At 47.2% G+C, this 24,254-nt stretch overlaps 2 protein-coding genes across 2 annotated transcripts; one reads left to right on the plus strand and one right to left on the minus strand.

Annotated features, from left to right (window-relative positions):
* Positions 1–561: 561 nt before the first annotated feature.
* On the minus strand, positions 562–11,496 carry mfsd8 (major facilitator superfamily domain containing 8). The gene is made up of 13 exons (XM_034106440.2): positions 11,355–11,496; positions 11,108–11,229; positions 10,925–11,010; positions 10,746–10,789; positions 10,411–10,651; positions 10,228–10,341; positions 9,675–9,819; positions 9,504–9,562; positions 9,320–9,428; positions 8,894–9,028; positions 8,692–8,795; positions 7,929–8,143; positions 562–1,274 (listed from the first exon to the last, which is right to left on the minus strand). Exons 2-13 carry the CDS (start codon positions 11,164–11,166, stop codon positions 1,074–1,076), a joined length of 1,512 nt encoding a protein of 503 aa, XP_033962331.1. The 5' UTR covers positions 11,167–11,229; positions 11,355–11,496; the 3' UTR covers positions 562–1,073.
* Positions 1,746–3,343, plus strand: LOC139435769 (uncharacterized). Its single transcript, XM_071206618.1, has 3 exons — positions 1,746–2,174; positions 2,282–2,884; positions 2,918–3,343. The coding sequence occupies exons 1-3, from the start codon at positions 1,746–1,748 to the stop codon at positions 3,341–3,343; spliced, it is 1,458 nt and encodes a 485-aa protein (XP_071062719.1).
* Positions 11,497–24,254: the final 12,758 nt, after the last annotated feature.

The raw sequence follows: 24,254 nt of genomic DNA on the forward strand, positions 1-24,254 counted from the left end.
TTACGTGGCAACAGCTGCATCATCTGTCGAGTGTTTTGTCATATTTTTAATCTCTGCTGGATCAGCTGAACATGTTCCCCCACATATTTACTTTGAATTCATTGAGAGTGCGGGAATAATGAGAACAAGACCAGGCTACAGATGCGGACACAACAGACCCCCAAAAGCAAAAAAAAAAATTAAAATATTTATATAAATATTGCAATTAAAGTAAGGAGAGCACTCTCATAATAACGTACACAATCAGAGACTGGGATATCCCCCCCCCCTCCTCTTAGAGGTCCGCTGAAATGGGGAATTGGAAATTAACGGGCTCAAAAGTTGTATTTGCAAGTATTAGAAGTAAGGGCAAAAATCAAACAACTGAGACCCGTCTGTCCGCCGCATCTACGCACTGTACAACACACACCTACACCACTGTACCACACCACACCACACACCTACAGCTCCTAAAGCATAATCAGGCTACAGGCCGTTGTGTATTTTATTATGTGAAGCACTAAATGGTTTTAGAAAAATATCGACTCTTTGTTTGTAGATTCTACTAAACTAAAGCAAATAAAGAGAGTAGGCATGTTATACTGAGTGATATATATTATACACACTGCTCTGCTTTCTGCAGGACCTCACAGCTGTTATCACTGTAAACATCGCGTTGCGATGAGAGCAGGTTCTAAAATAATATCCAGGGGTTGCATGCAGAGCTGTCATTGGCTGAGATAAGTCCGGCCGTGCGTCACGCCTCCACCGTTCCCGGAAATGCATCCGCTGAGGAGCCGTGGAGGAACCATCAGTGTATCCTCGGTTATAGCTCCTCCAGAGAGCCTCCTCGACGCTCGATCCTCGGTGTGCATTTAGAGAAATGAGACGTCCTTCAAAATGGCGCGCTGAAATTCATTTCCGGGTCACTACCGGAGGACCGAGGAGTCGAGGAGTCGAGGAGGGGAAATTTGAGTATTGAGAAGCCTCTATAGTCATTAAACGCAGCACAGGGTTAAAAGTCTCTCTGCAGCATGTTACAGTCAGTGAAGGCAGCACAGAGTCAGAGGTCACAGTGTCTGCAGTAGGAAGTCTCAGGTCCGTGCATTGCGCACAGAGAAGGGGATCAGTCTGTGGTATACAGAGCCCAGCAGGATGCCGGCCCCCAGCACCAGGACGCAGATCAGGCTGAAGGTCCAGCGGGGGCCGAGCAGGGTGTAGACCTGAGAAACAAACACAGGGCCCAGAGTCCGGGCCCCGCTGCCCGAGGCCGTCAGCCATCCCATGTACACACCCTGCAGAGAGAGAGAGAGAGAGAGAGAGAGAGAGAATTGTTTTGTTTTGAGTAGCTGCATCAGCAATGAGCTACTGAACAAAAAATCGAAATTGGACCTAAAAAGTGAGACATTTTATAGGAAAATCTGAAATTATTCTTCAGAATTAACTCCAAAGAAGAGTTAACGACAATGATCGACAGAAACAGAGGAAGAAACGCAATTTTTGGATGTATTTTTGAGTTGAAACTACAAACTAGCTTTCAACTACCAACTGACAACTGTCAACCGTCTAGCTGTGGGCTGCTAGCTGTGAGCTGCCAGCTGTTACCCGCCACTGTTGGAAGGAGCTGCACCAAAGACGGTAGCGAAACATTATAAACTGTGAATTATTTCATGAAGATAAGAAGAAAGGAAAAGAAAAGTATTTGTAAGCTAGAAAAAGCTAATTAATTAGCCTAGCATCTCTTTGGAACAAAACAAGTGGTCGCCATGGAAACTGTCCAGCAGGCAAAAAATAACTTCTCAGCTCTCAGAGCAGAGGGAAGAGAGATTGTATATCCTGCTAAATGCAAGAGTGTAAATGCAAAGGACAAACACAAGGAGAAGACACTGTGTGGAAACCCAGAGGTCCTCTTCACTGACTATGCCCAACAAAGAGAAGGAAGGAAGAAGAACAACCTCATATTCTTCACTGACTCCATCTACATCTGGAAAGATACTCTGTGCAGCAAGTATGCACACGTCTCCAGAGAGGGCATCGGCTCAGGAGGCAGATTACAAATCTGTAAAGATGAACACCTTGACAAAGATGACCCTCTGCTCACCATCACATACTACACCAAAGGAAAGGTCATGGTCCAAGGGAATGACGCCAACCTGGAGTCATTCCAAGAGGCATTCCCCCTGTTGAAAGCTGAGGTGGACACAAAGAGGATCAATGTCCCCTCTGATGTCCCCTCTGGTGTCCCCTCTGGTGTCCCCGTCTGGTGTCCCCTCTGACAGCGAAGGTGATGAGAGCCCAATAGAGAATCCCCAACACCTTGTCCATCTCTGCCCCTCCCACACCGGCCAGCTCCAACAATCGGCTGAAGGAGAGTGTGGCCCTGCTGGAGCTGGACTTTGCAGAATTCAAAGAGCGGACCCAGGCCAGGCAGTCTGGTCCCCCAGACAACACTCTGCAGCAGCTTAAAGAGGACCTCCAGCAGCTCAAGAGCGACAACGAGGCCTTGGCATCTGACCTCAGAGGAAGTGTAGAGGCACTCAAACAGGAGAACAGTGTGCTCCGTGTTCAGTTAGCCAAGGTGAGGGAGGATGCTGAGTGTAGAGAGAAGAGCTTCACCAGGCAGGTCCAGCACCTGACAGAGAAACTCTCATCAGTCCTCACAATGACGAGCAGAGAGACACAGACTCTCCCTGCCAGTGTCCTTGGCCCACCCTCTCTGCTCAGCACCCAGCCCAACAACACCCTGGCCCCTCCTGATACACCCACACAGCCAGCTGCCCACAGCCAGCTCTGCCCACCCCAGCCTCCCTCTACTCAGCCTGAAGAACAAGACCCACAAGTGGTCCTGCTGGCTGACTCAAACGGGAAGTTCCTGGACCCAAGAAAGCTTTTTCCTGATAAAAAGGTGCTGTCTAAACACTGCAGCACCACAGGCCAGGTGCTGTCTAAACACTGCAGCACCACAGGCCAGGCCATGAAGCTGTTGAAAAAGGAGACCCTCAGGAGCCCTCAGTACCTGGTGATCCACACGGGAACAAATGACCTGCACAGCCTCCGTAGGGACACTGCTGAGGCAGTGAGGAAAATGGCGGAGCAGGCCAGTAAGGAATTCCCCGACACCCGCATTGTGGTCTCCACCCTGCTGCCTAGGACAGACACCCCTCCTCATGTCATCCATGACATTAATATGGAGATCAGAAAAGGATGTGCCACCTTACCAAATGTCCACCTGGCCCTCCACTCAACCATTGGCCCCTGGGACCTCTATGATGGACTCCACCTACACAGAGAGAGGGTGGGGATATTTGCAAAGACCCTCAAAGATGCAGCCCTGGGACGCACCCCTCCCACCCCCCCCCTCTAGAGGCCCAATAGACCCTCCCAGACCGCTTCCTCCCCATCACCACCCCAGGATCACCACCCCTGCTGTGAGGAGACACAACAGCTCAGCCTGGACCTCCCACTCCCCACGCCCCCAACACACCCAGAGGAGGCTACTTTCACCCAGCTCAACACCTGCACAACATCAGCAGCAGAGATATGCAGCAACAGCTGCTCCTCGTCTCCCTCCCCGCCTACAGCAGCGGAGCTATGCTGCAGTTGTAGCCCAGCCTGCTGCCACCCTCCCTCCCCCTGCTACCTCTGAACTGGGAGACATCAGGATAATGCTGCACACCCTGTGCACCCGACTTCTGTCCAGCTAAGACATTACATATATATGTTATCGTAGTAATCAGTAGTAATAGTAATATTAGTGAAAATAGTTTTTTTCTTTTTTTATATATATATTTGTCTCACTATACAGGTTCATTTTGATTGTTTGTTTTTGAAAAAGAAAAGATGCGTTCTTTTCATATAAGCTGTTGGAATATTCAGGGACTCCACTCCTCAACCTGGAGGTCAAGAGTGAGAATCCAGAGTTCTTAGAATCTATCAAAGATGTTGATCTCATTATATTAACAGAAACATGGTGTAAAAATGATCTGCTCACTCACTGTCCTCCAGGTTATAATGAAGTCATGGTGCCCTCTATAAAATCAAAAAACATACGCAAGGGCAGAACATCGGGGGGGATCTTGGTGTGGTATAAAGGAGATCTTTGCCGTCAGATCTCAGTAGTAAAACAAGGTAAATCCCACATTTGGCTAAGGTTAGATCAAACCCTGGGCATAACTGACAGGAATCTATACGTGTGTGCTATTTATATTCCCCCAGTAGATTCTCCTTATTTTGAAGAAGACATTTTTGAAACTCTCCATTCAGAAATCGCCTATTTTCAGGCCCAGGGAAATGTGCTTCTAACTGGAGATCTGAACGGACGAACAGGAATTGAACCTGATGTCATAGACCCGCAGGGCAGCCACCATGTATTTGGTGAACCCCCCCTGTTTACCACACCAACCGTCAGCCATCGGAACAGCCTTGACTCTGAAATCAATCAGAATGGTAAAGAGATGGTGCATCTCTGTCGGGCCTTAGGCCTGTACATAGTGAACGGGAGGTTCAGAGGGGACTCTTTAGGGAGGTTCACATACTCCTCAGCTCTAGGGTCTAGTGTAGTAGACTATGCAATCACTGACATGGACCCCTCCACTATCAGTGCATTCACTGTCAGACAGCAATCCCCCTTTTCAGACCACAACCAAATCAATGTGTTCTTTAAACTCTCAGGTCCAATGAGTGACACAACAAGGGAACCCAGTAAGCTGTACACATTACATCCTGCTTACAGGTGGGCCCAGACAGTGGAGACAAATTCACCATGGCCTTGAACTCACCTGATCTGATGAATGACATGTCACTATTTGACCAAAATCAATATGGTCCCACCAAAGATGGTGTAAACATGGCCATTGATTATATCAATATGATATTTCACAAGGCAGCTATTAAAGCTGACCTTATAAAGCAAAAACGGAAGCCTGTTAAAAGGCAAAACGCTGACAAATGGTTTGACCAAGAATGCAAGACCATCAGAAAAGACCTGAGAAAAATAGCAAATGAAAAACATCGGCAACCAAACAACCCAGCCTTACGCATTAGATACAATGACGTCTTAAACAAATATAAATGTACAATAAGGAACAAAAAACAAAATTATACCCACATGAAGCTTGAGGATATTGAGAAAGCCATTGATCAAAATCAATTCTGGGATCTGTGGAACAACTTCAACACAAAACAACCACAAGCATTACCCATCCACACGGTGACATCTGGAGAGAACATTTTGAAAGTTTGTACAAAGACATACCAATAAATCTAATAAATTCAAATCAGTGTATTACAAAAGAGAAACTCCAAACATTAGAAGAAACTATTAAAGACAACCAAAACCCTCTTGATTTCCCAATGACTTGGGAAGAGTTGACCACACAGACACAATCTCTCCGGCCAAGGAAAGCTTGTGGCCCAGACAACATTAAAAAGGAAATGCTCCGATGCAGCACCCCAGAGATGCAGGGGACAGTGTTAAAGCTGTTCAATATCGTATTGCAGTCAGGATGTTTTCCTGACATCTGGTGCAAAGGGCTCATTTCCCCCATTCATAAGAGTGGAGACAATCAGACCCTAAGAACTACCGTGGCATCTGTGTCAGCAGCTGTCTGGGGAAATTATTCTGTAGCATTCTAAATAAAAGAATACAAGATTTCCTTAACCAACAATCCATCTTGAGTAAAAATCAAATTGGCTTCCTTCCAAAACACCGCACCACCGACCATGTGTATACCCTTCACACTTTAGTTAACAAACATGTACACCAAACACAACATGGTAAAATATTCACTTGTTTCATTGATTTCAAAAAAGCTTTCGACTCTATTTGGCACGAAGGGCTCTATTATAGACTTCTACATTGTGGTATAGGGGGCAAAATGTACGATCTGGTTAAATCAATGTATTTAGAGAATACGTGTGCTGTTAAAATTGGAGACAAACAAACTGAATTCTTCACCCAGAGAAGAGGCGTTCGTCAGGGTTGCAATTTAAGTCCCACTTTATTTAATATATATATAAATGAACTTGCTGTTCAGTTGGATCACTGTGCTGCTCCTGGCCTCTGCCTCCTAGATAGAGAGGTGAAGTGTCTGCTTTATGCTGATGACCTTGTTCTGCTGTCTCCTACTGAACAAGGACTCCAACAGCAGCTGGACATAGTAGACCAGTACTGTAAGGACTGGGCCCTGGCAGTCAATATGAAGAAAACTAATGTCATGGTTTTCCAAAAACGCCCCAGATGTCAGGAGAACAAATACCAGTTTACCATAAACAATCATATCATCGAACATAGTATGAGTTACACCTACCTCGGTTTAACCATAACAGCATCGGGAAGTTTCAACATGGCAGTGAATGCACTCAAAGAAAAAGCCAGAAGAGCTCTAAATGCAATTAAGAGAACATTTTATAATGTCCAAATTCCAGTTAAAATCTGGCTCAAAATCTTTGATAGTGTGATCCAGCCCATTGCGCTGTACGGTAGTGAAGTGTGGGGTCCACTCAGTCACCAGAGCTATGCCCGCTGGGACAAACATCCAACAGAGTCTTTACATGCAGAATTCTGCAGATACATTTTACGTGTTCAGAGAAAAACACCAACAAATGCATGTAGAGCAGAATTAGGCAGATACCCACTGATCATTAACACTCAAAAGAGAGCACTAACATTCTTTAACTACCTTAGATCCAGCCCCCGAGACACCCTCCACTCCAAAGCCCTCCAGAGCCAAGAGCTGACCCAGAGAAGAGTCCCCTATGGCAGCTGGTGCTGAGGCTAGCTGCCCCCTCTCAGAGCCACTCTGACCCGTCTCTCAGCAGCACTACTCTCCAAACACCAATCGCAGTCAAACGCATTATAGCACAATGTAAAGACAACTATTTACAACATTGGAAGACGAGACGAGAAGCCAAAGCAGATTAGAATGTTACCTGGCTCTAAACAGAGAGTACGAGCTGGCAGAATATCTCTCTGCTGTCAGAGACAGAAAGCAGAGACAGATCCTAACCAAGTACAGGCTCAGTGACCACAGACTGGCAATCGAAACAGGAAGACTCAAAAGATCCTGGCAACCAAAAGAGAACAGAATATGTGGTCACTGTACGACAGGTGAGACCGAGACAGAGATGCACTTCCTCCTGAAGTGCCAAACATTCAACGAAGTGAGGAGCGTTTACTGGAACAAGTTGAACTCTGTGATCCCAGGTTTCAAGGAGGTTGATGACCTCTCAAGACTGAGAGTACTGCTAGGAGAAGGAGACAAGGCACACCTTGCTGCCCAATATGTATACACATGCCACAACCTGAGGGACAGTGAATGACACACACACACACACACACACACACACACGTTGAAATGTAATTATATCACTGTATATATATCATCAATAATATGTAAACATTTGAAATGTATGTTAATGTTGTTAATTATTTTGTATTGTGATGCTTTGGCAACATTGTTTAATTTAACTTTCATGCCAATAAAGCCCCTTTGAATTGAATTGAGAGAGAGAGAGAGAGAGAGAGAGAGAGAGAGAGAGAGAGAGAGAGAGAGAGAGAGAGAGAGAGAGAGAGAGAGAGAGAGAGAGAGAGAGAGAGGAGAGAGAGACACACACACACACACACACACCACACACACACACACACACACACACCACACACACACACACACACACCACACACACACACACACACACACACACACACACACACACACACACACACACACACACACACACACACACACACACACACACACCACACACACACACACACACACACACACACACACACACCACACACACACACACACACACACACACACACACACACACACACACACACACACACACACACACACACACACACACACACACACACACACACACACACACACTTTGATCAGGTGGTTATTCAAAGAGGTTTAACCTTTGAGCGTCTCCACACTCACCTGAGGACGGGGGCCCAGGATCTTGGAGTAGAGGGTGTAGGACATGACGTTGCAGGCGGGGTACCCCACACCAATCAGGACGTCTGAAGAGATGTACTGCGCCAGGTGGATGACGGGGGTGTACTGACACCAGGTCTGCTGGTAGGGGCATCCAACGGGCTCCACAGAGCTGTTGGAGGCTGCAGACACCCTCCCCAATGTGCTGTTTGTCACGTCTGGGATTTCAAAATAAAAGCACAACCTGAGACAAATGTAACATTTGTGATATTGGGCTATATAAATAGACATTGATTAATTGATTGAACCTCAAATTATGTATCTTCTTTTTTTAATTATAATGTTTTAAAAAGTGTTTACAGATATTATTATTATTACATGTTTTCGATAAATATTCCTTTCGATCTTATTTAATCCACTTTATTTTATATTAAAGGTCACCTATCATACAACATCCACTTTTTCATGTCTTTTATACATAAACATGTGTCCCCTCTGCGTAAAGAGATTCTGAATTTGCTCACTTTTTGTCCTGATCCAGTTATATAAAAACCTGGCCACTTTATGATGTCATAACGATTGTTTGGGTTGTTTAACCATCAGCCAATCACCAACCAAGGTAACCCCCCCCCACCTTATCACCTGAATCTCCTCCTAGAGCACCATTGTGTTCTTTTTAACCAAATATCTCTCAGAGGGGCGTGGGGAGGGGCTCCTTATTTTCATCTAAAGTAACAGACAGAGAATCAGCACTTTTTATGTTTACCTGCCCACTGGATCTGGGGGTACTGGTTCCCCCATGGCAGCAGGATGAAGAAGCCACAGAAGATAACGGTCAGGCCAGCGAGCAGCACGGGACGATCTCCGACCCTGAGGAAGAAAACTCTCTCTGGATTAATTCTGAAATTAAATAAATAAATATATATACAGCATATTTCTGTCTGACACTCAGGTGGGGGGTGGCGTACCTCCGAGAGGCCAATTTCACCGCCACAAACACCGGGATGGACTGGATGCCGATGCCGCAGATGATGATGCCGTTGTACAGCACAGCCTCTCTCCCGGTCCACGAGAACATGTCCATGGAGAGGGGGGTGGCGATCCTACACACACACACACACACACACACACACACACACACACACACACACACACACACACACACACACACACACACACACACACACACACACACACACACACACACACACACACACCCACACACACACACACACACACACACACACACACACACACACACACACACACACACACACACACACACACACACACACACACACACACACACACACACACACACACACACACACACACAGGTTTAAAATACTGGTTGACAGGAACAGGATAATATATTCGGTTTATGTCCTTCTTACGTCTCGAACACGGCGAAGGTGAACATGACGATGAAGAAGAGGACATTGGAGGTCACGACGGCCAACTGATCAAGGCTCTCCTCACTTTCCTCACTGAGCTCATCTCCGTCTACAGGAAGGAAAACAATATTTTAGTTTCCTGTCCTTTCAAAATAAAACTCTGTGTTTACAGGAGCAAGCAAACCTTCTGATGTGTAGTTGATGGCTCGGATCTGTCTTCCACGGTCATCGACACGGTGCTCTCTGTGTGCAGCGAGAAACACAAAGAGTAAGACTCCAACATACACACACACACACACACACACACACACACACACACACACACACACACACACGGAGCTGAACACACACAAACCTGAGAAGTACCAGCACCAGCAGCACGTTGACGAGGCCGAACGCAGCCGCCAGCAGAGCGGGGGCCGTGTACATGTTGATCTGCAGGGAGAGAATCTGCACGGTCACCCCACCCTCCCCCAGGAAGGAGAGACCCGCCTGCAGGGCTGACCAACACACACACACGATGCAGGAGTTAAAGGTCTCCTGTTATACTATTTTTAGGCATATATTATAGGTCTCGGATATATAAAAAACAGTTCCCTGACACAACGGGGACACATTTATGCATAAGAGACATCAAAAAGTGCATTTTGCATGATAGGAGACCTTTAAACAACATGCATTGATTACTTGTAGGCTGCACCAACAGTGTACAGCTTTGTTCCCAATGCTGACATTTACACATCTGTGTTTAAAGCCTGTGTGTGTGTGTCACATAGAGAGGCTGCAGTAACATTGTTAACCACCGCTGAGGAGTGTTAAACCTTAAAGACAGGTGGTTTAATGTAGGAGCTCAGATACTTCCTCAACTGGCTCGGTTGACATCAATTGAGGACTGTGATGAAGAGTACCTGGTCCCAGGATGAATCCCAGGGCCTGGCAGGCGCTCATGTTGGCCATGGCTGAGGTGCGCTCCTTCAGGGACGTAGCTCCAGCCACATAAGACCTCACCACTGCCACGTTACCTACGACACAGAGAGAGGTCACATGACTGCAGCATAGGAAGACTCACTGCAGGACGGAGTAACACTCACCTGCTCCGAAGCCCACCAGCACCCGGGACACCAAGACGTGCAGCTTGTTGTGGGAGGGGGGCAGGTAGGCGTAGGCGTAGTAGATGTTGGCGAACAGGTTGATGAGGATGGAGCAGACCAGCGGCTCCCTGCGGGGGCGGTGATTGGACCAGAGGCCGAAGAGAGGTGAGGCCAACATCTGCCCCAGACTGTAGGCTGCCACCACCCAGCCCAGGAAGCTGGCAGTGGTACTGCCATCCACCTTAAATATTAAACATTAAATATATCCTAAATATAAAGTCCTCTGTGCAGCTTTTTTTACTTCCTGTTTACAATAAAGGAAAATATCTTCTCACCTTCTGAAGATAAGGCCACAGAGACGTGATGACGATGGTGAAACCTGAAAGCATTTCGAGACACACATCCTCATAATTTTACACTAAGCACAGGATAAATGTTTTTATATTCACAGTGACAGGATAGTTTTAATATTATTATTTTTTAATTATGTGTAGCTGGTTCGGTGGTTCCTCACCCACACTGCTGAGGAACATGGTGAAGTACATGACTCTGATGGACCTCCAGCGAGGCTTGTAGTCTTCATCCTGATAGTCATCATAACTATGCACAGGGGAGATACAGGACAGTGTTATAGCACAGCTACAGACACACTCACAACAACCATACACCGACATTCAACGTGTGGACATTCACTCACCTGTCTGCGTCCTCCCTGAGCAGGGGAGTGGAGTCATCACAGTCCGCAGGCTGGGACATGTCTGGAGACAGCAGTCAAGCTGAATTACTTATTGTTTAGAGTTTACAGCTGTCCGGTGGACTCTGGAGACGTAAACAAAACGTATCCATATGTCCGAGTGTCAGTGAACGGCTCTGATAACTAATGCTAACTGAGAGCCATCAGCTAATGTTAGCGTCTCAAACTAAAATAAACATGTTAAACCCACGCGTTATTCCAACGTATCATGCTGAATGGAGCAGTATCCAGCCGACTGTGAGGTTAATAAACGGCACTAATCACCCAGACGCTTATAAACACAAAATATAAACATAACTAAACTAATCACTCCGCTTGGTTGGCGCAGTCACAACAACATACACTTCCGGTTGAGCATTTCAAATTAAGGTGAATCAGAGCTAAATGATTTAATTATTCTAAGTGGGCTGTTCAGCCTCACCACATTTTTGGATTGCATTTGATTTTGTTTGTAATATATTTATTGTATGCTCCAAATAAACATGTTAATAATCCCCATGGTCATTCGTTCTCAACTGCATGCATTTATTTTGAAGCCTGTTTATCTTAACGCAACCCACTCACGTGAGAACTCCCCTTCCTCATTATGGACTCTCCCGTGTTTAACCCATAGGTTTAACCACAGACTGCATTCATTTAATTAAATACAATGAAAAGCTCCAATAACATGTTTACTGTTCTAAGGTTAATTTAAAATATAGTGTTATTACTTTATTATTTCCCAACACTTTAGTAGGACAACAGCATATAAACAGGAAAAAATAAACTGCAGAGGAAATGTGCTTTGTCAGGGTCATATGTCTGTCTGTAGGCCTATTCTGTATCTATTCAGTATATGTACAGGTGAGTATAGGTGAGTAGCATACACTCAGTGTTGGGAAAGTTCACTTTCTACATGAACTAGTTCAGTTCACAGTTCACACATTTTAAAATGAACTAGTTCAGTTCATAGTTCATAATTCAAAATGTTGAACTAAAGTTCATGGTTTCAAAAATGAACTAATTTATAGTTCATAGTTATTTTTTCAATACGTTGCTGCGAGCTATTATTTGTCTCCTGGATGTTAATGGGCCATTTCAATTTTTACAATATCCTCAGAGGGACGTACAAGTTATTGACCTCTGCTTAAAAAAACTAAAATCACAGCCCATTCATTTCATTCTGTGCAAAGAAAAAGCAACCTCTTAATCCAGATATCTCACCATGACTCGCGTATGCATGCACGTGCAGGGTGTGGCGTGACCACCAAAACAGAAAGATAATTTATGGACACAAGATGTGTGGACATGTATTTAGTTTCCTATCCATGTGATGTGAACATGATTTAAGTGGGGGGGGACCTAACCTCCTCTAGAGGGGTCCGGGGGGCATGCTCCCCTGGCAAGATTTGTTGCACTTTGAGAGCAACATTAGGAGATCTATGGACACATCTCTCAACACCCAAACACAACTGTAAGCAGATTTTCTTTTAATGTATGGATATTTGACAAATCACTCCCCTTTGAAACTGTATTCTTCTTTATTAATAACTGTCATATAGTATTTTATACCTGTTTACTTTATTCTCTTATTTTTTTTATAACTATAATGATCATATAAAGATGTGCCTTTACCTCACTGGTTGTAGACAAAGCTTCTTATATTCATTAGCATAGCTAGCTAACCAGATGCTAATGATAACAACACAGTTATTGACTGTCTGATCAGTATGACAGATGAGCAGATCGCCACTGGGCTTTCAACTAAAGACACAGACACGCAGAAACTGCGGCATGTGTATGGACTTATCGGTACTGCAATTTCTGAAGTGCTGGAGTGGCGTTCTGGTGCTCTCCGTCAGAACTGCACCCCTGTCAGTCGAGACATATACCACGTGATGACACGTTAGGCTCGTGTTGTGTTCAAGGACCCTGACCTTGGCCAGGAAAAACAGGTACTCGCTTGTTTAATTTTTTTGCGGTCTAGATTTCTTTCATTTTTTTATTTTTTGCGTGTGTTTATAAATTACCTCGAGGGCCGTACCAAATTGTCTCGCGGGCCGTATACGGCCGGAGGCCGGACTCGGAGGTTCCCCACCCCTGCCGTAGAGTCTCACTCTGAGCGAGTGCTGCTGCAGCTGCTCTCGGCTTCGTCCATACTAATTCATTCATTCATTCAATGCTCGCCGGTTCCGCGGTTCCACATTGTTTGTTGTGAGGAGTCTGATATATTTAGTATATTTATATTTTAGTGCGACAGCCAGGGGTGACAGGCGCGTACGCGTCACAGGCAGCTTGCTGTTGCCAGATTGGGTGGTTTTCCGCATTATTTTGAAGCCTGTTTACGGTGTGTTTTAACTGGGTTTTCGGCTGAAAGGCATATGAAATCTGGCACACTTTTGAACGCCGTTATAATACAGTGCTGAGAATGAACGCACTTTTGAACGCCGTTATACAGCGCTGAGAATGAACGCGTTCTCAATTACGTTCAACGAGCGGAAATACAGTACGTTCAGTTCACGTTCGCCCAAAATATGAACGCGTTCATGAACGATCGTTCATTGAACGCGTTCAGGTACATCACTGCATACACTATATACACAGGTGAGTATATAGTTGAGTATACACAGGTAGTGTTGGAGCCTATAGGACCAGGTCCGCACTCCGCGCAGATCGTTTGGTTATGGCCAGAGCAGTGTCTGACCATCCCTCAGTTCCGGTGAGCCGTTCCTGGGAAGTAGAGGCAGTATCTAGAAAACAGATTATGCTTGTAAAACTAATTGGACTTCGTACTCCGATTTGATTTGGTATAAATTTGGTACTTTAATCACAGTTCAGCAAAGTACATTCAATTTGATACAATACCACAAAGCGCTTTGGACTCCTTCTTGAGGTCTCACCGTGACAGGCAAGTCAGCGTAAGATCCCAGTTGAAGAGAGCCCCGAGAACTGAATACATCCTGCATATATACTGTTCCTAGCGGAGCCCCCTTCGCTGCTCTCCCTTGGTGTAATCTGCCGTTGCTACCCTAGCAACACCCAGTTTTACCCAAGGTCAGAGCCAGGGCCCAACTCCCTCTTCCTAATTTCGATGTGTCTTTGTTACCGCCTTATCTGGTTTTCGCTCACAAGACAGTGGCGCCTTTTGGTCGGGTGACACATACTCGTAACATGGTGTTCTACATTCTTGTGGTTTGTAGTTTTGAAGATAACAGGATGTAGCCGGCCAACTGCTGAGGCTTCTCAGCAGTTGACTTTAACACAGTACTTTTCCACTCAGACAGCTCAATGTTTTAGCTTTTCCATGATAGGTTTACTATATCTTATATTCACTGTTACTTTTGCCTTATCTTTATCCTGCAAACCCCCTTTTGCCCCATTCTAATGATTGGGGCAACATAGCATTATTAGTAGACATAGCCCATTGATTTTCACATTTTTTACTCATGTAACTGCTCCAACCTGTGCCCGTCCTTTTCGGGTTGCTTTTTCTTATGGCTCTGAGGTTGAACATGGTATGGTCCGCCGTTGGGTACCCAGAACTTTAAACTTTCTTTTTCAGAGGCTCAGCAGCCAGAACACACAATTTTATCACATACAGGTTGGAGGAAGGTTATACATTACATTTTATTTTAATTCGTTTAAGCAGTATAAGTGTCCATTTCCCATCGTTCATACGATGGTGCGCTAGGTGGAGTGGGGAAGGAGTCTTCCCCAGCTAGGGCTTCCTCATTATCTTCCCCTTTTGCGTCTACTAGGGCCATTTTGTTGAGTTGGTGTGGGTGACGTTATTGCGGCGCCGATCAGTCTCTCAACCAGGGATCTTAAACAGGGAATGCAACAGCATCCGCACAGAGTGAGGACGGCTGCAAACACCGCTATGGATACTAAGGTCGAGGTCACCAATCCTTTATAGTTACCGAAAACCGACATCCATCTGTCCCACCTGCTCTCATCAATCCCAGACATTTCCTTCATTTTGTTGTTAAGGGTTTTCAGCCCGTGTAAAGCTGCTTGTAGAGACCCGTCAGCCGCGGTGTTGTTGGGGATGAAAGTGCAACATTGGTCCCCGAACATGAAACAAACCCCACCCTTCTCGGCTAACAACATATCAAGGGCCATTCGGTTCTGATAGGCCATCAGAGAAGTAGCCTTGAGTTGTTCGCTCACAGCCTTAAGACCGTCATGGGTCAGATTCCCTAAACGTTGAACATTGTAATGGATGAAATTGATTCTGTCAACATTTTTGTTCATGGACAGACAATTGAGGCCCATCCATCGGCCACCTGATTTGCCAATTTAAATTCACTAGGGACTCCTCGAGGGACACCTATTGTTATGTTTTGCATGGGGCTTTTGTTGTTTTTGTGTTTAACTTGTTGTGTGCTCCTTTTACCCTTCACTACTCTGTCTTTCTGTCTCTGCAGGGCTGGTGTGTGACAGGGGGGCGTGGCTGGTTACTCCTGGCTGCAGATGAGGCACACCTGTCCCCACTCACTTGATTACCTGCTCTTTAAGAGCCTGGCCCTCACCTCACTTCTCTGCCAGAGTATTTTTCATGCTGTCCCGCGGTCCGGAGTGCCTTTCTGCAGCCTGGAGTCTGTTGTAGTTGATTAAGGAGTTCTTTTTGAGTTTTGGTCGGAAACGTTTTCCCGCAGCTTTGTTTTTGGTTTACTACGTCCAGCCAAGCTCCCTGTCGTCAGTACCTGCCTTGGATTACCTTGTGAATTAAACTTTTTTGAAACTTTATTTTTTGTCAGTCTCTGCTTTGGGGTCCCAGTAGTATCTAAACGTCACAGAATACTCTGGCCAATATGGACCCTGCAGAGAATGAGAGACTCAGGGAAGCGCTTGCTGCTCAAGGGGTAATGATAGGGCAACATGACAGAGCTCTGCACAGAGTTATGGAAGCGATTCGGGATTTAACCGCCGGTGTGACCAACATCGGAGGCCGTATGGAACAGGTCGCAGCACATCTCTCCACACTCCCGCCGACTGCCGATGCTCAAGCTACAGACCCTGCTCCTCCACCTCAAGCTGATCCAGAACGACAGCCCTGCCCCAGTCAAAGGTACTATTTCCTGGTCTCAGAACTCTGTGCCGCTGCAGGTCTTGATTGATTCTGGTGCGGATGACAATTTCATTGACTCTGACTTTGTGATGCAGTCTAAACTTCCTTTTGAGCCTCTTCCAGAACCTAAGGATGTGTTTGCCTTAGATGGGAAACTCCTAGCCCAAGTTACTCACCGTACTGCTCCAGTTTCCCTCAAGATCTCTGGCAACCATCACGAGATAATCTCCCTGTACCTTATCCCCTCACCCATGTCGCCACTCGTTTTAGGTTTTCCGTGGTTGAAGCTCCATAACCCCCACATAGATTGGGCCAACTCGTCTATCATTAACTGGAGTTTATTCTGTCACTCTCATTGCTTACACTCTGCTGTACCCCCCACAGTTACTAGAGCACCAGACCCCCTCAAACCCATTGATCTCACCTCTGTACCCCCTGAATATCACAGTGTCAAGGAGGTTTTCAGCAAGGACCACGCCCTATCCTTGCCGCCTCACCGGCCCTACGATTGTGCCATAGATTTGCTCCCTGGCACCCCCTTTCCGTCTAGTAAACTGTACAATATCTCTAGGCCAGAGAAGGAGGCCATGGAGAGTTACATCTCTGACTCACTCGCTGCTGGGCTTATTCGCCCCTCTTCATCGCCTATGGGCGCAGGTTTCTTTTTTGTGGACAAGAAGGATAAGACCCTACGCCCTTGCATAGACTACAGAGGGCTTAATGAGATCACAGTCAAGAACAAGTACCCCCTTCCACTCATAGACTCAGCTTTTGTTCCCCTTCATGAAGCCACCATCTTCACTAAGTTGGATCTTCGCAATGCGTACCACTTGGTGAGAATAAGGGAGGGGGATGAGTGGAAGACTGCATTCAATACTCCCAGGGGACATTTTGAGTATTTAGTAATGCCTTTTGGGTTAACGAACGCACCTGGGGTTTTTCAAGCTATGATTAATGATGTATTGCGTGACATGTTAAACAGGTTTGTTTTTGTGTACCTTGATGACATCCTTATCTTCTCTCGCACTCTTCAGGAGCATGTCCAGCATGTTAGGCTGGTACTGCAGAGACTTCTTGAGAACAGACTGTACGTTAAGGCTGAGAAGTGCGAGTTTCATGCCTCTTCTGTGAGTTTCCTGGGTTTTATCGTCGACAAGGGACAATTAAGGACTGACCCCGCCAAGGTCCAAGCAGTGACCGAGTGGCCCACTCCCTCTAACAGGAAGCAGTTGCAAAGGTTTCTGGGCTTTGCCAACTTTTATAGAAGGTTTATTCGGGACTATAGTAGGGTAGCAGTGCCTCTGACTAAACTCACCTCTGTCAAGTTGCCTTTTGAGTGGTCTCCTGCAGCTGAGGCAGCTTTTGTAAAACTGAAATGTCTGTTTGCCACTGCTCCTGTGCTCTCTCATTCTGATCCAGGGGTCCAGTTTGTGGTGGAGGTGGATGCCTCTGATTCTGGAGTGGGGGCAGTTTTATCCCAGCGTTCCCCCGCAGACCAGAAGCTCCACCCTTGTGCGTTCTTCTCTCGTCGGCTGACCCCTGCTGAGAGGAATTACGACGTTGGTAATCGGGAGTTGCTGGCAGTGGTTCTGGCCCTTCAAGAATGGAGGCACTGGCTGGAGGGAGCCAACCATCCTTTTATAGTATGGACGGACCATAAGAATTTGTCTTACCTTCGCTCTGCACGCAGGCTCAACTCACGCCAGGCTCGGTGGGCTCTCTTCCTGGGACGGTTCAACTTCACCTTGACCTACCGGCCTGGCTCCAGGAATGTGAAGGCCGATGCCTTGTCCCGGCAGTTCGCTTCCCCAGTGGAGGACTCAAGGGATGCAACCATTCTGCCATCTTCCTGTGTCGTGGGAGCAGCTAGATGGGAGATTGAAAGGGTGGTCCAGGAGGCCCAGGAGGACCATCCAGCGGCTCAGGATTGTCCATCAGACCGGCTGTTCGTTTCCCCCGATGTTAGATCTCCAGTGCTCCAGTGGGGACACACGTCCAAAGTTGCCTGCCATGCAGGTTTTCATCGGACCCTGGCTCTAATTCGACAACGCTTCTGGTGGCCCACTATGTCCGCAGACACGAAGGAGTATGTCTCAGCTTGTTCCGTCTGTGCCCGCAGCAAGGCCTCACATCAGGCCCCCGCTGGACTTCCTCGCCCACTTCCCATTCCCCACCGGCCCTGGTCCCACATTGCGGTGGATTTTGTGACTGGTCTCCCATCATCAGACGGGAACGACACTATTCTGACCATCGTTGACCGTTTCTCTAAGGCTGTGCACTTTGTCCCCCTGCCTAAACTACCTTCTGCCCTCGAGACTGCCACTCTTCTCACCCAGCATGTTTTTAGGCTGCATGGTATCCCTCAGGATATTGTTTCAGACAGGGGTCCGCAGTTTTCCTCCCAAGTTTGGAAGGCCTTTTGTCGGGCATTGGGGGCGTCGGCCAGTTTGTCTCTGGGTACCATCCCCAAACCAATGGCCAGACGGAGCAGGGAAATCAGGACCTGGGAACGGCTCTTCGTTGTGTTGCCTCTCGAAACCCTGCCTCATGGTCTCTTCATCTGCCATGGGTTGAGTACGCCCATAACTCCCTGGTGTGCTCTGCCACAGGTATGTCACCCTTTATGGCTTCCAACGGCTTCCAACCTCCCCTTTTCCCGGTTCAAGAGAGAGAGGTGGCAGTTCCCTCAGTACAGGGGCATCTTCGGCGAGCCCGCAGAGTCTGGCGTGAAGCCCGGGCAGCTCTTACCCGCACCTCCGCCCGGAACCAGAGGATGGCGGATCGTCATCGACGACCAGCTCCGGATTACCAACCGGGCCAGAAGGTTTGGCTTTCCTCCCGTGACATCCCTTTTCAAACGGATTCTCGGAAACTCACTCCCAGGTACATTGGACCTTATGAGATAGAACGGGTCATCAATCCTAGTGTGGTTAGGCTTAAGTTTCCTCTTGCCTTGAAGGTGCACCCCACTTTTCATGTGTCACTCCTTAAGAGAGTTTCCTGCAGCCCTCTTTGCCCTCCAACCAAACCCCCTCCACCCCCCCGGCTCATCGACAACCACCCGGCCTTCACTGTACGGAGGTTGCTGAAGGTTCGAAGGTGGGGCCGTGGTTACCAGTATTTAGTGGATTGGGTGGGGTATGGGCCAGAGGAGCGACAATGGGTGTCTCGCTCGCTGATTTTGGACCCAAAACTCTTGAGAGACTTTTATGTCCGTTTCCTGGATAGTCCTGGTAGGCCGCCAGGAGGCGTCCTTTGAGGGAAGGGTACTGTTATGTTTTGCATGGGGCTTTTGTTGTTTTTGTGTTTAACTTGTTGTGTGCTCCTTTTATCCTTCACTACTCTGTCTTTCTGTCTCTGCAGGGCTGGTGTGTGACAGGGGGGCGTGGCTGGTTACTCCTGGCTGCAGATGAGGCACACCTGTCCCCACTCACTTGATTACCTGCTCTTTAAGAGCCTGGCCCTCACCTCACTTCTCTGCCAGAGTATTTTTCATGCTGTCCCGCGGTCCGGAGTGCCTTTCTGCAGCCTGGAGTCTGTTGTAGTTGGTTAAGGAGTTCTTTTTGAGTTTTGGTCGGAAACGTTTTCCCGCAGCTTTGTTTTTGGTTTACTACGTCCAGCCAAGCTCCCTGTCGTCAGTACCTGCCTTGGATTACTTTGTGAATTAAACTTTTTTGAAACTTTATTTTTTGTCAGTCTCTGCTTTGGGGTCCCAGTAGTATCTAAACGTCACACCTATAGCATCTATGTATGTGGGATTACTGTCCGAGGTGCTTCTTTTGGCTATTCCAGAGAATGGGTAAACTGCGGTCACTTTAGCAAAATCTGCAATGGTCATCTGGAACGTGTTTACTGGCAACAGTAACGTTACCAGGGCACAGAGACCGCTAGAATTTTTTGGTATTCTGTCATACAGTTTGTTGGCCCCACAGTGATACCATATGTCTGCTCTGGGTACGCCGTGGTCACTGGCTTTGGTGAAAATGACGATCGCGCATAGGGTTTTGCTGAACCCGGGCAGTGGTATCCCGCCTGTTCCATTTAAACAAGTGTAATTCATTTGTGGGATGTGCGACGAAAATAGGGGTTTCTTCAGTTCCGGGGAGGTAATGGGGAAAGCCCTATCATACTGAGAACAATTGGTACCGGGGTTGTCCGCCATCATTAATTTCTTTACGCATTCTGGTTCAACTGGCGCAGGTACAAGCAATAGTAGGGGTCTGGCGGCCATACATACCAGGCAGTCTGTGGCTGTACTTAAAGCCGCTTGTTGGGCCATTAGTAACCAATTGTTGCTGGTCAGGGAGGTTCCTGATATACCGGTAGCCGCTTGGAATTCTAGGTCTACTGTCCAGTCCGACGTTTTATGTATTATCACGCCTTTCTCCCTTGTGACCGCGTCTGAGCTAGGTCTAGGTATTCTACTGGAGATACATACAAAGACTGGGAATTTAGGGTCTTGTTGGTTCGAATAGGCCCAAAAGTAAAATCGAGCACAGGGTGTGTTGGGGTCTCGTACTGATCCTGTGGATGTAGCGGCCGTTATGTTGATTTTGAAAGTGAATCCGGTAGGTGACATTTTTAAAGAGATAGTTTTTGCTATGGCTATAGCCGCGCCCTTGGACCACCTTCGCCAATTCATTCCCGTGTCACCTACCAGGTCGTCCCATGTATCTCCTATGGTCACATACCATTGATGCCTATCTCCCCATCCTCCTCCATTTTGCCCGCGGTTGTTAGTTAGACTAGTGAATGGGATTACCGTTGTGGTGCTGGAGTTCTCGGGTATGCATAAGGTAAGGGAGACTGCTTGTAGGGAACCACTTTGTTTATATTCAGTAAAGTTGGCGGTATATACCGTAGCTGGGCGTCCTGTGGATCTTTTTGTGCGTTTTACAACGGTGTTGGTGGCATTGTCAGAGGGATTGGTGGAATTCTTCCACTGATTCTCGCTGGCTTCTCTTTGTCTTTCCCCGAGAAGGATAATCAGTACTCCGATCATGATTACCCCTGTTAGGACCAGTGCGAGCCAGTAGAGTCGGGAGCTTGAACTCCCCCTTTGGGCCTTACCCATTATCCTTAATGTTTTTTAGTCCTGTTTTTCAGTGTAAGTGTATGGACGTGTGGGTGTGTGTATGTGATGCGTGTGGTGCGCCGCCTACTCAGGGGGTGCGGTCCCTTGTGGTGCCTCCTCGCCGGCTGAAGTCTCCTGGGCTGGTGTGCTGCTTCCCGAATGAAGATGAAGATCCCCCAAGTCTTGGACGGTGTCTTCTAGCGATCTGGTCGGGGTTGCGGCGGCCACACAATGCGACCAGTGGTACCAGGTGGTTCCTTTACCTTCGAGTTGCACCGCGTGGTTGGTCCTCCGGGTTACTTTGTGGGGTCCAGTGAAACGGGGCGAGCACCACTTTGGCTTGACGACTTTTAGTCTGACGTACTCTGCTTCCCGGCTGCCCTCAGCCTCCTCTGTATGTCCTCTGGCTCTGGCTTCCGTGGATTCGTCTGCGAATTCTGCAACAAGGTGTTTTAGTTGTTCATAATAGCCTTTGTGCCCCACCCGCTCATAGAGTTCTGGGGAGACAGTAGCTCCAGCACTGGGTCCCGGAAACTGATGACCGTGGGTCATTTCATAAGGGGTGAACCCAGTGGTCCGGCAGATTGAACTGCGGATCACCATCAGTGCTAGGGGCAACCCATCGACCCAGTTTAAGCCTGTCTCTGCGCAGACTTTTGCCAACTTTTGCTTAATGTTCTGGTTCATTCTTTCTACCTTGCCCTGTGATTGAGGATGATACACTGCCCCGAACTTGTGTCTTAGACCTAGGGAAGCTTCCACTGTAGCTAGATCATGGTTTTTGAAATGGCTTCCATTGTCACTTCTGATTTTCTTTGGGAACCCATGTCTTGGGATGTATGTTTGAACCAGGAATTTTACAACTGTGTCTGCGTCTTCTTTAGCACATGCTATGGCTTCTGGCCATCCTGTGTAGGCATCGACCACCACTAGCAGATACCTTTTCCCTCTGTGTCTGTTTAACATGTCTGTGTAGTCTATTACTACCTCTTCTCCCGCCATTGTGGCAGCTGGGAACTTGCCTTGGTGTGGTTTGATTGTGGCCCTTATGTTATAACACCCACAGATGCTACACTCTTCCAAATGGTTGGCTATTAGATCTGGTAGGTAGGGATGCCACCAGTGTGTCAGTGATCTCATCATTTGTGTTCTTCCCACATGTCCTGGAGTGTGTGCTTCTTTCATCATGGCTCTCACCCACCCAGGAGGTATAACTGGTCTGCCGTCTGGTGAGTACCAAATGTCTCCCGCCCCCTTTCTAGCCCCTTTGTGGTGCCATGCTGTTCTTTCTTGGGGCGAGGCTTTGTCCTGCTCCCTCTTTAGGGCGTCGTCTGTTCTGGCCTCTAATATGCCCTCTGGTTGGGGAGTCTGTATCATCTGGGCATATGCTACCTCGTATCCTGCCGTTTGCTTGGCAGCTCGTTCAGCCGCATTGTTCCCATTTGTCAGATGTCCTGGGGTCTTTGAATGCCCTTTGCATTTGATTACGGCCACCTTTCTTGGTTTCATAATTGCTGCCTCTAGTTCTTTTACTTCTTGGTAATGTTTGACTGGTACCCCCGTACTTGTGATAAATCCTGCTCTCAGCCATCGTTTCAGGTCATAGTGTACTACGTTGTATACATAGGCTGAGTCGGTGTATATATTTACAATTTTTCCTGTGCTTTTGGATAAGGCGGCGGTTACACCTTTTAGTTCAGCCAGTTGGGCTGACACCTTTCCTGTTACACACTCACTTTCTACCGTCTCGTACAGTCCTGTGTTCGTGTCATGTCTTACTACCACGTAGGCCCCTTTCAGGCCTTCGTGTGGGTGTCTGTAGCAGCAGCCGTCAGTGAATAAGTCTTCTGCCCCGGGGACCGGAGAGTCTTGCATATCTGGTCTTATTTTTATATCTTGGACTATCTTTTCTTCACACATGTGTGGTTCACCCTCCCCAGGCAGGTAGTCTGCCATGTTGATGCCATCATGTGTGTATGTGATGTGTTCTTGAGTTAAGACTTTTTCTAGTCTTGTCTGTCGTGTTGATGTCATTGTGAATGCTGCTGAGTTTACAAAAGACACAATGCTATGGCTGGTAAGTACTGTCAATGGGTACCGCATGACTATGTGACCAATCTTTTTTATAATCCCTGCCGTGCCTGCTGCATGTCTTACACATGGTGGTTCTTTTGCTTCCGCTTGGTCCAAAGAGATGCTGGCATAAAGCAAAATTGTTCTTCCCCCTGCACCCCCCTTTTTCTGAAACAAAACCCCATTCACCGTGTTTTGCTTTTCAGAAATATCTAAAAAGAATGGGTATTGGTAGTCTGCTGATGACAGGGCGCAGACCGTTGACATGTCCTGTTTGAGTGAAATAAACGCTTTTTCTGAGAATTCATCCCATTTTAAACGTGCTGTCAGGTTTCGGGCCCCCAGGTCATTTACCAGGGCTCGCAATGGGGCGGTGCGGGATTTGTATTCTGGGAGATACATGCTGGAATATCCGCAGAGACCAAGGAAAGACAGCATGTCTTTGACTGTGGATGGTTTGGGATGTGATAGGATCGAATCCTGGTGTGTGGTTGACATGCCTGTGCCGTCTTCTGTCAGTAGCCGTCCCAAAAACGCTACTTCTCGTCTTGTACATTGTACTTTGTTTTTAGACACTTTAAATCCTTTCTCAGCCAGTCTGTTTAGGACAGGGACAGTTTCGGTGGCTTTCATGCAGGACACTGCGTCTGGGCTTGCCAACAATAAGTCATCTACGTACTGGATCAAGATGGTGTCTGGGGGGAGGTCTAGGTCAGTGAGTTGTTCCCTCAGGACTTTATTGAAAATCCCAGGTGAGAGGTTAAAACCTTGTGGCAACCTTGTGTACTGAAGTCGCGAGAATATGTGAGAATATGTGTCTTACCCCCTAAACACACCAGGAGCGTCTGCGCCGCGTTACGTTGCGGCTGCGCCGCGCTGCGCCGCGCTGCGCC

This window comes from Pseudochaenichthys georgianus, chromosome 18 (genome assembly GCF_902827115.2).
Source record: "Pseudochaenichthys georgianus chromosome 18, fPseGeo1.2, whole genome shotgun sequence".
Classification (NCBI taxonomy): Eukaryota; Metazoa; Chordata; class Actinopteri; order Perciformes; family Channichthyidae; genus Pseudochaenichthys; species Pseudochaenichthys georgianus.

Excerpts from the sequence above, each read along its gene's own strand:
- LOC139435769 (XM_071206618.1), top strand. The coding sequence starts at position 1,746 with ATGGAAACTGTCCAGCAGGCAAAAAATAACTTCTCAGCTCTCAGAGCA. Across the intron at positions 2,175-2,281 it reads TCCCCCTGTTGAAAGCTGAG|AGAATCCCCAACACCTTGTC; the intron begins GTGGACACAAAG and ends AGAGCCCAATAG. Across the intron at positions 2,885-2,917 it reads AGCTTTTTCCTGATAAAAAG|GTGCTGTCTAAACACTGCAG; the intron begins GTGCTGTCTAAA and ends ACCACAGGCCAG.
- mfsd8 (XM_034106440.2), bottom strand. The coding sequence starts at position 11,166 with ATGTCCCAGCCTGCGGACTGTGATGACTCCACTCCCCTGCTCAGGGAG. Across the intron at positions 10,790-10,924 it reads CATGTTCCTCAGCAGTGTGG|GTTTCACCATCGTCATCACG; the intron begins GTGAGGAACCAC and ends AAATGCTTTCAG. Across the intron at positions 9,563-9,674 it reads CTGGTGCTGGTACTTCTCAG|AGAGCACCGTGTCGATGACC; the intron begins GTTTGTGTGTGT and ends CGCTGCACACAG.